The sequence below is a fragment of the Toxorhynchites rutilus genome, chromosome 3 (genome assembly GCF_029784135.1).
Source record: "Toxorhynchites rutilus septentrionalis strain SRP chromosome 3, ASM2978413v1, whole genome shotgun sequence".
In the NCBI taxonomy this organism is placed as follows: Eukaryota; Metazoa; Arthropoda; class Insecta; order Diptera; family Culicidae; genus Toxorhynchites; species Toxorhynchites rutilus.
The window spans coordinates 122343325-122359443 of NC_073746.1; the positions used below are offsets into that span (position 1 = coordinate 122343325).

Sequence of the window (16119 nt, forward strand, 5' to 3'; positions counted from 1 at the left end):
TGTTGCGTTGGGGATGTTGGAATAATGAAAACTAAGAAATGTTTGTATGGGTGATTGAATGAATTTATTTTTCTCTTAGAATAAAATTATAATGATATTTTTATAGTAGGGTAAATGATCTTGGTTTGTCCAATTTGGGGTGTTTTTATGCAACTAGTAAATGCAAATCGATTTTTCTTCATGAAAATCATACATAATCGATACGAGTTTGGGTTTGTTGAAAAGCCCCAAGTCTCTAGTTGCTAATACTACCATAAGGTGTTAAAATTATTCAAATTTTTATGTTTTTTAACGATTTTCCTTAAAGAAGAATTATGATCATGGTTTGACCACCTCTGATCATGGTTTGCTCAAAAAAATGATCATGGTTTGCCCAAAAAAATGATCATGGTTTGCCCAAAAAAATGATCATGGTTTGTCCGGTTTTAGAAATCTCCATTTTTGAATGAAAACATTTGAATTCACAATTAGATGTTGCATTTATCATTGCTTGAGTTTACTGTCATCATATTGATTCATTCATAATTTAGGCTTTCTTCAGAATATTGCCTTTTCTTGGGCATTTTAGAAGTGTTCACCTCAACACAATCAACACAGAAAAACCATACTTCTGCTATGCGCGAAGCACACCATAAACTAACATAAACAAACTGCAGCGCGCCAAGCGGTTGCCATAGAAATCATGTGGACAAAACAACATTATTGAATTGGACAACTCATGATCAGAATTGAGTTCATCAAAATGCGTTATTTTAATGGTTTAGCTATGTAAATCCGATACAAATGGTGAGCAAGCATGATGTTTACAATATTTATAGGTGTTGTAATCCAGAAAAGGTCTGAATACGTGCCAAATAATCATCTGGTGATCGATTAAAAGTTAGCTCGAATGAGGGGCGCATTGACACAAATAGAAGGTGTATTTTATAATCCTTTAAAACATGTGATTTCGTAAAAATATACTATCAAACTACTATAAATCATGTAAAAGGCAATTTCATATATATGTTTCGAAACATTCGAAGGCCTTATTTGACACAGGAGCGCTGAATTAGAGCATTCAAAAAAGTGGGCAAACCATGATCATATTTTCGACTGGACAAACCAAGATCATTTACCCTAACCTTCTAAATAAATAGAGAGGTGATTCAAGCCCGTCCCAAAGGAATAATGAAACTTATACTATCAGCGAATTCACCCCAATCTGTTCGTTTCAACTGGAATGTCGCCACCCACATAATGATAACCGAGAGCCAAACAAGCGATCCAATTGCAGAGAATATCACATCTGTAAGACATAAATTCACTGAAGTTCTGATGAAGTTGGAATAATTTATCGTAACTTACATTTCTTAATTTCCTTTTGCTCTTCATATGCTGGTTTTCGGAAAGCTTCACTAAAGAACCAGGTAGTGTTGATAGCCCACACGAATGGCAGCAAAGCGAATCCAACTGAGAGCAAGCAACGGGAATATTGTTGATGACTCATTCGTTTATTTGGAAGATTACATTACCTTTGAAGTACCACTTGCAGAGGTATAACTTCCGATCATTTGGAATTCGTGAAAGATCCATTCCGGTGATGATAGGCTGAAGGTATTAGTTACAATTTTAATTAAAAGACGATTTTATACTGGAGCTAATGAAACTGAACTTCATTCGCGGTAAACAAAAGTTCGGAGTAAACAAAAACAATGGGTCTGTTGTCAAAGTGACTTACTATATAGTAACGCTTGTAACGTTTTGAAACCTGAAGTGGTAATTCATTTTGGTATTCAGAGGTGGCGCAGAAACTGCAGAAACCACATACATTTTAGTACTGAGGTTTGTGATATATTGGTGTATAATTCCAGCAGATGGCATTCATTATAATCCATATTGCCACATTTTCGTTGTTTAAAATCTGTATTTTGTCTTTTGATACATCAGATGGATGCCCTGGAAAAACCGTTTCCTGTATGTATTGTATCCTTTAAACGGGTTAGATGACATAACGTGGTAGAATTGGGTACCGCATTCTGTTCAGAAATGTACACAAAAAAACAGGAAGTGGGTTATATCTATGGTATAACCGCAAGGGTGACGTAGGACTATCGTTGATTTAGAGATCATTTGTTTGAAGTTGAATCTAAATCCATCCTGAATGAATGAATAAATAAATATTTGGGTGACTTCAAAAACGAGAGTGTTACTTTGAAGACTCAAGGTTTTATGCATCCAATATTGGATACAAAAAACCTTGTTCTGAAGAATAATCTTCAGAAGCTTTCCTGTTAACTGCACTTGATTGACAAATCACAAAACCAAATGTATGTGGTCGCAGTATTATATGGATAGAAAACATTAAAATAAACTCGCTTGAATGTAATTTTCAATTCCAAGGGGAACTGGCAGATTATTTTTCAGCAACGATCATTTCTTTCCAGGTTTCCTCTCGATAACCAGCAAACGAAAAGAGTTGCGCGCGTGTATGTGTGTGTGTGTGTGTGGCGGCTGCTTCTATGTCTTCCCGAGGAACCGTATTTCGATGCTGATACTCTCTTGGTCACCTTCTCTTCTCCTTCTGATCGATCGGCTTTTCTGCGCTTCCTCACAGTTAAAACAAACTGATTGCATTTCAGGTCAGGTCAAGCCAGGTAATGAATACCTCGATCCCTCGCCGTTCAGCTCGTTCAGGAACGATGTTGTCTTGTCGATGTCCTCAGGCGTCGTGCACAAATTACGTAACGCAAAAATCTGGATTTTGAACCTCCCCCCCCTTTCGTAACGCAATTTCCTATCTCTAATAAACAGAAAGTAACGCAACATCTAACCCCTCCCCCCTTATCGCGTTACGTAATTTGTGCACGACGCCTCACAAAAAATGAATGGGTTTCACCACCAGAATATCATTTCAGTATGCTTTTCGTGCGTGATTGAATCGAGAGAAGGTGTGGTTTACGATGGCAATTTGGAAGGCAAACTAGAGGAGAATGAACTTTCTGAGTATGAAAATTTCGGCGACTGAGCAATAATCGATTGAAAATTATATAATTTTGGCGATACGAAACATTTTCCGTTTTTCATGTTATGCATCCATTATTCGATACGAAAATATCCTATTGATGGGAAAGAATAATCTTCAGAAGCCTTCCAGCTAATTACACTTGATTGAAAAATTACGAAATCAAATGTATTTGGTCGCTGTGTTCGCCATATAATTTAAAAACATAAAAATAAACTCTTTCGCATGGATGTATTCTTCAATTCCCAGTGAACTGACAGATTATTTTTCAGCAACGATTAGATCTTTCCGGAATTTTCTCGATGCTGTATGGCATCCAAACGAAAATTCTCGTTTCAGTTTGGCCTGCAAAAACTTTTCTGAACTCTAATCCATCAAATTTGGAGCCCTGAAAAGGGCCGTTGATTATATGCTAAGCTAATATAGCACCCTCTCCTTGGATTCGACGGGCCAGCTGAATGTCCTTGGGCATGATGTGACGCGTTTTACGTGGATAGCACACAAATTTGTATCTTCGAATAAGCCTCCTGCAGCGTCATAACCGCGGAACTTTGGAAGCGCAAGTCGGTTTTGAAGTCCTGAGCAATTCCACGAACCAAATGCTGCAAAGGTAGCTTGCGGATCAGCAATTCGGTCGACTTCCGATAGCGATGAATTTCACGCAAAGTTCCCGGTCGATAGCGATGTGGCTTCTTCACCTATCCTGCGGCTGGTGCGCTTATACGAGCTGCTTTCGTGTGCCTTACCACTGAAAGACTAACCTGCTATCTGCTTGGTCCCAAACAAACGAGTCGTCACGGTGCGAGAGTAGAGTAAGAAATGAACGAAAGCAAAGGAAGCGTCATTTTATAACCTGTTTTCGAAGCTATCATTAAGCTATTGAAACAATTTTCGGACTCAATAAATAGCAATCATATAACTCTTGGACATTTTATCTTTTGTATGAAATGATTATCACTGTTCCGTTGATCCGAAGCAGAATGAATCACGCTTAAAGAAGGAATGGATTTTTTCTTGGAATTTACTCAGCAAAAATAATGCCCTTTCCCAACACTTAAAAACGACAAACGGTAAACAGTTTCATTAAAGTGATTTCTTCGATATGGGGATATATTCACTACATCATTTCATGTATTTCATATTCTTCATTATGAAATCCATATCCATGGCACCTATCGGTATCGAATTATCATCGACACCACGATTTTCGCTAAATGCTCCTTTCAGTTCGGCCTGTAAAAAAAAAACTTTTCTGAACTCTAATCCATCAAATTTGGAGCCCTGAAAAGGGCTGTTGATTATATGCTAAGCTAATATAGCACGCTCTCCTCGGATACGATGGGCCAGCTGGATGTCCTTGGGCATGATGTGACGCGTTTTGCATGGATAGCACACAAATTGGTATCTTCGAATAAGCCTCCTGCAGCGTCATAACCGCGGAACTTTGGAAGCGCAAGTCGGTTTTGAAGTCCTGAGCAATTCCACGAACCAAATGCTGCAAAGGTAGCTTGCGGATCAGCAATTCGGTCGACTTCTGATAGCGACGAATTTCATGCGAAGTTCCCGGTCGATAGCGATGTGGCTTCTTCACGCTTCCTGCGGCTGGTGCGCTTATCCGAGCTGCTTTCGTGGTGCCTTACCACCGAAGGACTAACGAGCTGTCTGCTTAGTCCCGATGAAACGAGTCCTCACGGTGCGAGAGTAGAGTAAGAAATGAACGAAAGCAAGGGAAGTGTCATTTTATAAAACATAAAAGAATCGAATGTAAACCCCACCATCTTTATTATATAAGCTTACTGTATACTCACGAATATAATAAGGGTGGGATTTAGATTCTATACTTTTATGGTTTATAAAATGACGCTTCCTTTGCTTTCGTTCATTTCTTACTCTACTCTCGCACCGTGAGGACTCGAGCTCGTTAGTCTTTCGCAGACAGCTCGTTAGTCATTCGGTGGTAAGGCACACGAAGTCAGCTCGGATAAGCGCACCAGTAGCAGGATAGGTGGAGAAGCCACATCGCTATCGACCGGGAACTTCGCATGAAATTCGTCGCTATCAGATATCGACCGAATTGCTGATCCGCAAGCTACCTTTGCAGCATTTGGTTCGTGGAATTGCTCAGGACTTCAAAACCGACTTGCGCTTCCAAAGTTCCGCGGTTATGACGCTGCAGGAGGCTTATTCGAAGATACCAATTTGTGTGCTATCCATGCAAAACGCGTCACATCATGCCCAAGGACATCCAGCTGGCCCATCGTATCCGAGGAGAGCGTGCTATATTAGCTTAGCATATAATCAACGGCCCTTTTCAGGGCTCCAAATTTGATGGATTAGAGTACAGAAAAGTTTTTTACAGGCCGAACTGAAAGGAGCATTTAGCGAAAATCGTGGTTTCGATAATAATTCGTTACCGATAGGTGCCATGGATATGGATTTCCTTATGAAGAATATGAAATACATGACATGATGTAGTGAATATATCCGAAGAAATCACTTTGGTGAAACTGCATTATAAAATTATTTGTGTACGAATGCCGCAATCGATAGTCGACTCTAATTTGCGCTGAGTAATTTCCTCGGAGGACTCGATTCCTCCTTTGAACATTAATAATCTCTTTCTGGCAAAACGATGTGGTATGAATCACATTATTTGAATGATAGAATGAAGAAGTTTTCTGCCAATTTCCTTCAACCTCCAAACGTATCTTTCTCCCGTTTGTCGTTTTCGCGTTCGCTAATCCTTTCTCACAACACCCATTTCTCGTTTGAGAAATAGTTGAGTAAACATTGTTTGCCAGTGCGCGTAGAGCGGGAATTCCTAAAGATTCATTGCACCTCTAATAAATTGCCGAAAGACGTGGTCTTACGTTGATCGCACTTGATTGAAAAAATCCAAAACGAAATGTATTTGGTCGCAGCATTATATGAGTAGAAAGCAAATAATCGCTCGAAAATGACTTGATTTTCGCGATGTGAAACATTTTCCGTTTTTCATGATAACAAAACCAAATGTGTTTGGTTGCAGTGTTATATGGATAGAAAACATTAAAATAAACTCTTTCGCATGAATGTATTTTTCAATTCCAAGGGGAACTGGCAGATTATTTTTCAGCAACGATGATAGCAACGAGAATTCCGCGCGTGTATGTGTGTGTGTGTGTGTGTGTGTGTGTGGCGGCTGCTCTGATGTTTCAAGCGGAACCGTGGCATCACTCTCCTCCTGATGGATTCCCTTTTGGCCTTAGGTGCACAAACAGGCTCTTGGTGACACCGTTCATCAGCGTTTTCATGATAAACGAAATTAGCTTCACAACAACAGCGACAACATGCTCCAATCGCTGTTCAATCATAACTGAGTGGGTTTACGAGCGGCGCTAGCTTATATACCGATTGGTGATTTCAATAGCCTGTTTTGAAAGCAATTTTAAGACTATTGAAACAAGTTTTTGGATGAAAAAGTAACAAGTATATGACGCGTGGACATTTTATCTTTCAAATGAAGTGTTTATCATACCATTTCGTTCAGTTGTTTAAGAGCTATTAACGCTCAAAATCTCGGTCTCCAGCGTAACGCTTTCGTTCTCGAAACTTTGGTTTTACACCCCGGTATAGAAATGAAAGACGTAGTCCTACGTCAAAACCATTAAAGCAATTCAATCATGCAGAAGAAGACAAAGAGTTACCATGTATCATTTTTAACACAAGTCTGAATAGTCAAGACCTACATAAATATAAGCCTGAGTCAAATTAATCTATGACTACAAAAATATATTATAAATAGCATTATCTCCTTCGTTACCACGTTGTTCGGAACATTGTTTGTAATACCTTTAAAGCCCTGTAATATAGCGACTACTCAAGCTATCATAATCTGATTTACGTGGGTATACCCTTTCGATCTTCTAAAACAGCAGCCATTTAAATTCATTTATTGCATTTTCACATAACCAAACAACATACTCGATATTATGACATCCTGGACCAAAATTACACAAATTGTTAGTAGTGAGACCTACACGATAAAAACACGAATTGAGCACAAATTGATTGGACAACATGCAATATAATATAAAATTAATGCCTATTATCGGTAAATGGAAAATAATTCATTTTACGCATCAACTTATATTATGAGCTAACGCCCGAATTTAGGCAAAAAGATTGCTCATTGTGTCGTGGAGGAAGCGAGTGGATAGTGCAATCGAAAGAAAACATACTCAATTAAATCGTCAAATTGTTAACTTTTTTCGCTATATTCATTGTTCATGTTTCCAGCAAAAAAAAATCTGGATAAATTTCCTGTCTAATGATATATAACACAACATATGTAGCAATAACCATTTTGAGTAATATGCGGTTGAAAACTCTTAATAAATCATTACATTTTTCGAAGAGTTACCCCCCTATATAGAAATCAAAGACATAGTCCTATGTCAAAATATTCTTTTCGCTACGCTTGGAATATTATTTCAATATTTTATTTAGCTAAAACCTTCTAAAGGTATCTGGCAATACTCCATTTTTGGGCAGCTAAAAATGTACGACATTTATTTGGGAGTCATTTTTATGTAACGAAAACACGATTTTAGAGCGTCGGCTGCAAATTCAGTTCGAAGTGCAAAAAAAAAAATGCAACAAAAAGTTGAAAAGTTTTTCACTGTAAACGTACTGTTCTGAATCATATTTTGGACAATATCATATTTCGGACACTTTTCTTATATCTTGAAATGCTTAATGCACTGATGATATAACTATAAAATTAATATCACAATTGTTGTTTTAGAGTAATCCCTTGGTTTCACTATCATTTCATATGAGAACTACATTTGAATTATAACATAATCGGCAAAAATATGACAACACTATTCATTATCGTAGAATTTACCCGTTTATCAATATTTAAATTTCTCCCGTGGTTCATCATTTCTCATCATCGTTAACAGTTTACTGTGATTGCTTGGTAAGTGTTTCGCAGTTGACTATACAATATAATCAAGTGTAATTTAATTTTCATTCCAAAAATTACAAAATAAAGTGTTCGAAATTTGAATCAAGCTGTTCGAAAATTGTTTTTTTTTTATAAATAGTGTCCGAAGTTTCCATTCTTATTCGATTCATTTGAAAAGCATTTTATTCGATGATTTTTTTATGTTTTCAAACAAATAAGTAAAAAAGTAGAAAGCTTAAAAGCATATTGAACTAATTTATTCAAAATATCAATCAAATAATACCTGTGCGAAGATCTGTTTTTTGAATCATATGCCTTAAGCGTCCGAAATATGATTCAGAACGGTACTATTTAGGATGTACTGTGTAAGATCACGTTAAATAAATGGTGTATTTGATGAAAAATATTTTTTTTCTGTTTTTTCTCTTTGAAACTCTATGTAAAAAAAACTGTTTTTTTTCGCTGCACTAGAAATATTGTTTTGATTTTTACATGACCAATTTTTAGAGGCGAATGAACTGAAAAGTTTAAAGCCTCTTAAATTCAACATAATCATAACATAACTAAAGGCGCACTAAAGTGAATTTACAAGGCAGTGTTTTTGGGGTGAATGGGCCGTGGCAACTATATTGCCACCAATTTTTTCAACTGTTTCAATAGTTAAACTTTTTTCAAAGATAAATATGTGTTATTCCTCATATAAGGATTATGTTCTCTGAAGTTGGGATCGATCGTTGCCTAGTTTCCACGGCCTTGTAAAGGGTTAAACTTTGATTGAATGAGTAGCTGTTTGTCGGAGAGGAATTCACATACCAGTTAGTTGATCAAATCGTAAAAAATTGAATGTGTGAACCAATAACGTTGAAAGAGGATATACAGAATCTAATAACATATTTGAAAAAAATATAGGAGGTTGTGTTCGAGACACGACCGCATTGTTGACGTAGAACTACGCTGTAGTTTAATTCAAGTCGCTTGTTTATAACTGCGAATATTATTCTATAACGCTACGAAAATTTTGAAATAACCATTCTACCAGTTTGGTCGCCTCAAAATGTTTTTTTTATTGTAGTATCATTTGACGATAATTGTTTGATGATTCATTCTTGTGCTCGCAGAACAATGCATGCTCGAGATAAGCGCAGCTGTCATCCTTAGTGGAGAAAGTTTTGCTACTGGCAAGCGAAACCAAATCACTTACAAAATTTCAGAACACCATTTACTTTCTTGGTGACTAAATAAACGAAATAAACTCTATCAAATGCAATCCTAGTTGAAAGCAGTTTTGCGACTGGCACGTGGGCCCAAATAAATTAATAACTTAATATAACTTATTGAAGAACTTGGTATTCCCCAAATAATTTTTTGGTGCACAACTTCAACACCTGCTTCACCATAGCGTCAGTTCAATGCATTGATGACAGAAAACAAACAATGTTAACTGCTTGGAAAATGGCTGAACATTTGCCTCAGCAGAGATTCATTACCAATACCCTAGCGTGAATATTTCCCTCCCGCTATCTCCCCTCCTTGTTTTTACTTATCATTACGACTGTATAATTTGCAACACCAAACAGTAGTCAATCATAGCATCAAAAAATTAGGCGATTGTTGCATCGTTACAGGGCCAATTCACACGGGAGCAGATACAGATGAGGTTTCAGCGTAGCGAAGATGCAGTATTTTTACGTACGGGTTATGAAGCACGCACGTACGCATACAAATATCCATATATCGATGGCCAGCAGCGTAGTGAGGGTAGACAGCGCCTCTGGCAAACTATGAAAATGGCGCCCCTAAAATACCACTTTTTTCAAATTTATCAGTATGATTACACTTAGGTACGGAAAGAAGCAACTACCTCATGATGGATGTCTTTTTACTCAATTGAAAGATGAAATATAATTCGGGAAAAAAAATTGCCTTTGAAAATTTTTCGATTTTGGCGCCCAAAAGGGTCAGCGCCCCCGGCAAATTCCGGGTTTGCTACCCGCACACTATGCCTCTGTCGATGGCTTGAAGTAACTAAATATACACACACTTATCTCCGTTTTGTGCTCTACTCAACAGAAGCCCTTTCTGTTAATATTGCCAGTCTAGATAAGCTTTGCTGTCATTCTTTGTGGAGAGAGGTTTCCTACCGTCATGCGAAACCAAATCACTGATAAAATTCCAGAACATTTATTTTCTTGGTGAGCTGACGATAGCCTAACTTGATGATTCCCCACACAATTGTGTAGCACAGAACCATAATGGAATGGCGTCAGTTTGATGCAATGATTGCAATGCCAGAGACATCAGCGAGGGAGTAATTTGGTCGCGTCCACAGCTCAATCCGAAACGAAGACATGTGATGACGCAAAACAAGGAAGAACAAGCGATATTCACTGCTTTGAATACAGAATGATACTGAAAGTTTGCCTTTCTTCCTTGCTTGAGACTTTAAGCTTCTTCAGTTCATTCGTCTCTAACCTTCAAAAAGGCCCTTGGGAAACATTACTTTATCTATAATATTACTCCTCCATCCCCATTGCCTTGAGAAAGGCATTCGATCCCTCGCCCAGCAACGATGTTGTTCAGTCGATTTCCCCACGAAGAATTAAAGTTTTCCTCAGCGAGATCCACTGTTTATACTCTAGGTAAATATTCCTCTTCGTTCTTCTTCTTTTCTTTTGTTCACGGAGACTTCACATCTTATGATTTCCCCTTCGTTGCTCGTCGATAAGTTTCTCGTTACTGACAGCTCTGTTCGGGAAAGCACACAAATGGATAGAACAAATGTATGAGGAAATGGGAATGCTTCCAATTTTCATCAATTTAAACCAAATATAGACTTTGGGATTTTACTAATTGGATGTTTAATGTCTTAGGGAATTTCCGATCCGTTTGGTCCGTTTTACGTCAAAATCCGTTCGCGGCGAAAACAGTTATTAACGTTAACTTCACTTTATTTCATAAAAACGTGACCTGTTTTTTGATTTGGCACCCTTAATGAAAGACGCAGTTATACGTAAAAGAAAATAGCCGAGCTTTAACGAGCGTCGGACGGCATACGTTTGCCCGATTAATTTTGACGTAGGACTACGTCTTACATTAAGGGTGCCAAATCAGGAAACAGGTCACGTTTTTATGAAATAAAGTGAACGTTGATAACTATTTTTGCTGCAAACGGATTTTCACGATTTGCATACCAATCGAATCGGAAATCTTCTAAGATTTGGTTGATATGCTATACATTACAATCCCATAGTCTGTATATGGTTTAAATTGATGAAAATTGGAAGCATTCCCATTTCCCCATACATTTTGTCTGTCCATTTGTGTGTTTTCCCGAACAGAGCTATCAATAACGGGCAACTTATACAGAAAGCTAGAATAGAAACAACGAAACAGCGAAAAAATAATATTTACGAAGTAAACTCCACATTTGCACAGTAAGTAAGCTGTCGCTAGCGTATAAGTATTGCATCTCTTCTGAGGAAAATTCTCAGAATCTTTCTGTACCTGAAACAACAAAGGTCGCTTATTCTGCTCGTTTTGTGCTTTATGGTTCCCCTCGAGCTGTGAACGCTAGCGAATATTTCACTTGAAGTGCATCTGGCATTGCAATTAACACAACCATCCGAGCTATGGCAAAGCAGTCGAAAAAAGAGAAGAGTGCAAATGATTATAGATCGCTTCTAGCCATCAGTGTTTGGCTTTGTGTTTGTTGCTTGTTTTCGTTGCGCGAAACTTAGAACTTGTTCATTTCCTGTACATGTGAATATCACACCTTCGATACTTTTAGTAGTACAAAACAACAAGGTCCTAGCTTTGTTGACGATTTTGACCGAGAGTTGAGAAACGATTTTTCATAAACGGTCATTTTCGCGATGTTTCATTTTTATCGCTACAACTGTGTACATCTGTTATGCGGGCGCTACACGATTCGTCCAACGTTTCACTCGAATGTTGGACTCAAACATTTGACTCGATGAATCGACAAATGTTGTGACGAATGTGCTGCTACACGGTGAAGTGAATGTTGGATTCAATGCAATCGGTCCAAACAATCGGCGAGTATTTGGATCGAATGTTTATTATTATCATTTACCATCAAAAACGTTAGGAAACTGGATGACGATGCGAGTATTGAAATTGCTGCCGTAGCAATTGTACTGATATCGGGCTGTAAATTAAAAATGCCTGAAATCAACATTATTAAACTGCAATATTTTGCCGAATATTTCGAATTTTATGAATCAATTCCATAGTTCCTCCATCTAAAACTTGTAAACAAACCAATCTGTCAAAGATAGAGGGTGTGTCACATCAAATTGCATCACGGAAAAAACGCTGTAGAAATTTAATTTTTAGGAATTATATCTTCAGCTTTCGCTTATAATCAGATAAGAGTGTATAGATCACGTTGGCCATGCTTCACTGTCAATTTTTCGTAAATTTGGAAAAATGTCGTCGAACGAAAAAGAGCGTCGTGAATTAATCCTTTGCACTCATTTCGAGAATCCGGAGTTGTCACATCGGGACATCGGTAAGATGCTGGGAATCGTCCAATCCACGGTCAGCAGAGTACTAAAACGATACTTCGAGAACCTAACCATCGACCGGAAGGTGAAGAACGGCAAAAATGGATGCTCCGTCAGTGAAAAAGATCACAAGCGCGTAGTTAAGCAGTTTAGACGTGATCCGAGAAGTTCGGTCCGGGATGTCGCCAATAAGCTGAATTTGTCAAGTTCATTCGTCCAGCGGACCAAGCAGCGGGAGGGCCTGCATACATACAAGGTTCAGAAGGCTCCTAACCGCGACGAAAGGCAAAACATGGTGGGGAAGACGCGAGCCCGGAAGCTGTACACCGAAATGCTGACGAAGCCGCATTGCCTGGTAATGGACGACGAAACCTACGTCAAAGCGGACTTTCGTCAGCTGCCGGGCCTGTTGTTCTTCTCCGCAGAGGACAAATTCAGCGTTCCGTAGGAGATTCGCAAGCAGAAACTATCCAAGTTTGCCAAAAAGTACATGGTGTGGCAAGCGATCTGCTCTTGCGGAAAGCGGAGCGCCCCCTTCGTGATGACCGGCACGGTAAACGGGCAGGTTTACCTTAAGGAGTGCCTACAGAAGCGCTTACTACCACTATTGAAGCAGCACGATGGCCCGACCATCTTCTGGCTGGATCTCGCTTCGTGCCACTATTCAAAGGACGTGTTGGAGTGGTACGAAGCCAACGGGGTCACCTTCGTGCCAAAGGAAATGAACCCGCCCAACGCCCCGGAGCTTCGCCCAATAGAGAAATATTGGGCGATTATGAAGCAGGCCCTTCGGAAGAACCCAAAAGTTGTCAAATCGGAGGCGGATTTCAAGAGAAAATGGATTTCTGTTCAAAAAAAAAAAAAAAACTACAACCTGACGTTGTACAGAACCTTATGGACGGGGTAAAGAGGAAGGTGCGAGCATACGGGCTTGGGCTCGAAGTATGAATATAAAAAGAAAATGCCAAAAGTTGTTTAATAGTTTTTATTTTACTGTCTAAAATTTTCAAAAGGATCGGTCTACTGGGCGAATTTCTACAGCTTTTTTTCCGTGATGCAATTTAATGTGACACACCCTTTAGATTCGGACGAATCGTGTAGCGGTGTATCGAATGTCGTCGAGTGTCTAATCAACAAATGACAAAAATCCTTTGACTCGTGCCACTCGCGTTGGAAGGTAATCCACAACGAACGGATTACCTTCCAACGCGAATATTCGACACTCGACATTGGAGGTTCGTAGCTCGTCAGTCGACTACACGATGCGTCGAATCATCGAGCGTCCAGCATTCGAGGGTGTTCGTAGCATCGTGTAGCGCTGGCTTTAGACGCGTGTTTGATGCTTGTTGAATGGCGATGTACGGAAGATGCCTCTCGTTAAATACTCAGTGCAATGTGTGCATTGATATAAAGAAACAAATTGCGACATATGACTAATTAGTGTATTGTTCTCGCAAAGGCAAGAAAGAATCATTGCTTCTCGAAATGATTCTACAAACCCACGCAAGCCATTAAACATTTTCAGGGTCCTCGGAACATTCTACTAAAGAGTTATTTATGAAATTTCGACGCATTATAAACGTAAAATAGTATCCGAAATGATAAACCTTGTTGGTTTCAAAAAATAAAAGATTACATAATCCTACGTCCTAAGCGGTCGTGTCTTGGATACAACCGCTTGATTTTTTTGTTTTGAAGTACAATATCGCGCCACAATATTTCTAGCCTACTACACATTTTCTGAGTGATTGTTTCTGTTGCAGTCGTTTTCTGCGGCGATTTATTCCGGGAATCCAATTAGTATTCTAATGTCTATTCTTTTTGGTTTTTAGATGAGCTTTATGGAAGTTTATCTCTTGTCCACTATTGTAGTTATTTTTTCTACAATTAGGGTGCTGAACACTTCATTCTTGTAAAACTTGGGGAGTAAATCTAAAACTGTAGGTCATGCGAAGTCACTCAAATTCATTTTAATTTATATTCAAGTGCATTTTGTATGAAAAAAAAATTCTTGCGGCTTTTTTCCCCATACGCAAATATCGCTTTGTTTTGACTTAAATTCTCTTTATTTTCTATTTTGTTTACAACAACAAACAAATAAATGATTTTGTGACTCGGACTTCGTTTATTTACGTTTTTGGTCCTTTTAGGTTCCCAAGAAAGAAGTTCCAAGAAAGTTTATCCTTCTGCAGAAATTTTTCATTGCTTTGTGACGTTAGTTTCCTGTCGCACGCAGCTAAGAAACGAAGGTATAGAAAATTTGTGAATCGTTGATTCGAAATATTATATATTTATAATATATATTATATATATTATAACGGCCCCAACATTGACCTCAGAATAAATTTCATTACGAAAAAAAATAAACAATAAATAATGAAATTCATAATGAAAATTGGGCTCCGGCGCCGTAAATACGTAAGTACCAATGCTATGTACTGACACTGTCACTGTATATCCTAATTTTTATTGCTAATATAAACAAAATTGAGAAAAAAAATAAAAAACAACTCTTCCAGCTTTTTGCCAGTTTTTTTCAATTTTTTCCGGCTTTTCCCAGTTTTTTTTCAAATTTTTCCTGCTTTTTCAAAAATTTGGTTGGCATCTCTGCTCGCAAGCAAAACTGTGTTCCACCGATTGCCCGGTTAGTTTGAAACATAGGAGACGATCCTTTAGGTAGGTCCGATCGAGCGTTAGCGAGTGAAATTGAAGAAAAATTGACCATTGTGTTCGACAATGATAATTATCTTCTATTACATTGGTGATTTTTTTTCTTTATTTCATCCATACAGAACACAACAGCCATCTCGCCCAGAGTCACAGAGGGCAGTTTTCATCAAATCTCATTATACTTCGGTATCCTTTGCCATGATACGCACCATCCAACGACTAATCACCATCCTTCTGCCATCACCACTCAGTTGTAAAAACAGGTGGAGTGAATAAACAATACTCTCAGAAATGTTGTCCTAAAAAGTTTTTTAGATATTGTTTTCGATATGATTTCGTTGGAAAGTTACATCCAAAAGTATGAGGTCTCATCAAGGGATATTGCTGTTACGTATTGATGTACAAATTCTTAAACACGTTCTTCTCGGAAGCAGGTTTTTTCAGTTGGTGGTATCGATATCTCAGGATCTGCTCGACCAATTTGGCTCAAATGTTTCATCAGCGTGTAAAAATGAATGTAATCTAAAGCGTTACATATCCGTTTTTCGATATTTCTTTTTTTCGATTTGTAATGAGCTTCTAAACAGCGATTATTCATTAAAAATAGCCCATTTTACTAAAGAGTTATTTATGAAATTTCGACGCATTATAAACGTAAAATAATATCCGAAATGAAAAAGTTCCCGCCATTTTGGCAATTTTTCGAGTTTTCAAAAACCCTCATGTAACGCTTTAGGTACTGTCCTGAAGTTTCACAATATTCATTGAGATTCGTTCTGCAACACCCCTTTGCTTCAGAACGGAAACCACCAGCAAGGTGCCGATTTTTAGACAGCATCTACGAATCTAACTCTCAACAGCGTAATAATCATTATTCGTGCACTTGAAAAATGGAAAATACATCTTCAAATATACTTTAATGAATAACCAAAATACCCGAACACGTCACTCTATTCCTAACATCCGAA

General features: G+C 38.2%; 1 protein-coding gene across 1 annotated transcript; it reads right to left on the minus strand.

Annotated features, from left to right (window-relative positions):
- Positions 1–27: 27 nt before the first annotated feature.
- LOC129778941 (gamma-secretase subunit pen-2) lies at positions 28–1673 on the minus strand. Its single transcript, XM_055786131.1, has 3 exons — positions 1515–1673; positions 1348–1452; positions 28–1288 (listed from the first exon to the last, which is right to left on the minus strand). The coding sequence occupies exons 1-3, from the start codon at positions 1573–1575 to the stop codon at positions 1149–1151; spliced, it is 306 nt and encodes a 101-aa protein (XP_055642106.1). The 5' UTR covers positions 1576–1673; the 3' UTR covers positions 28–1148.
- Between the last annotated feature and the right edge of the window lie 14446 nt (positions 1674–16119).

Coding starts and splice junctions, on each gene's coding strand:
- LOC129778941 (XM_055786131.1), bottom strand. CDS start 1,575: ATGGATCTTTCACGAATTCCAAATGATCGGAAGTTATACCTCTGCAAG. Junction 1,453..1,514: donor CTGCAAGTGGTACTTCAAAG/GTAATGTAATCT, acceptor GCTTGCTCTCAG/TTGGATTCGCTTTGCTGCCA. Junction 1,289..1,347: donor GCAAAAGGAAATTAAGAAAT/GTAAGTTACGAT, acceptor TATGTCTTACAG/ATGTGATATTCTCTGCAATT.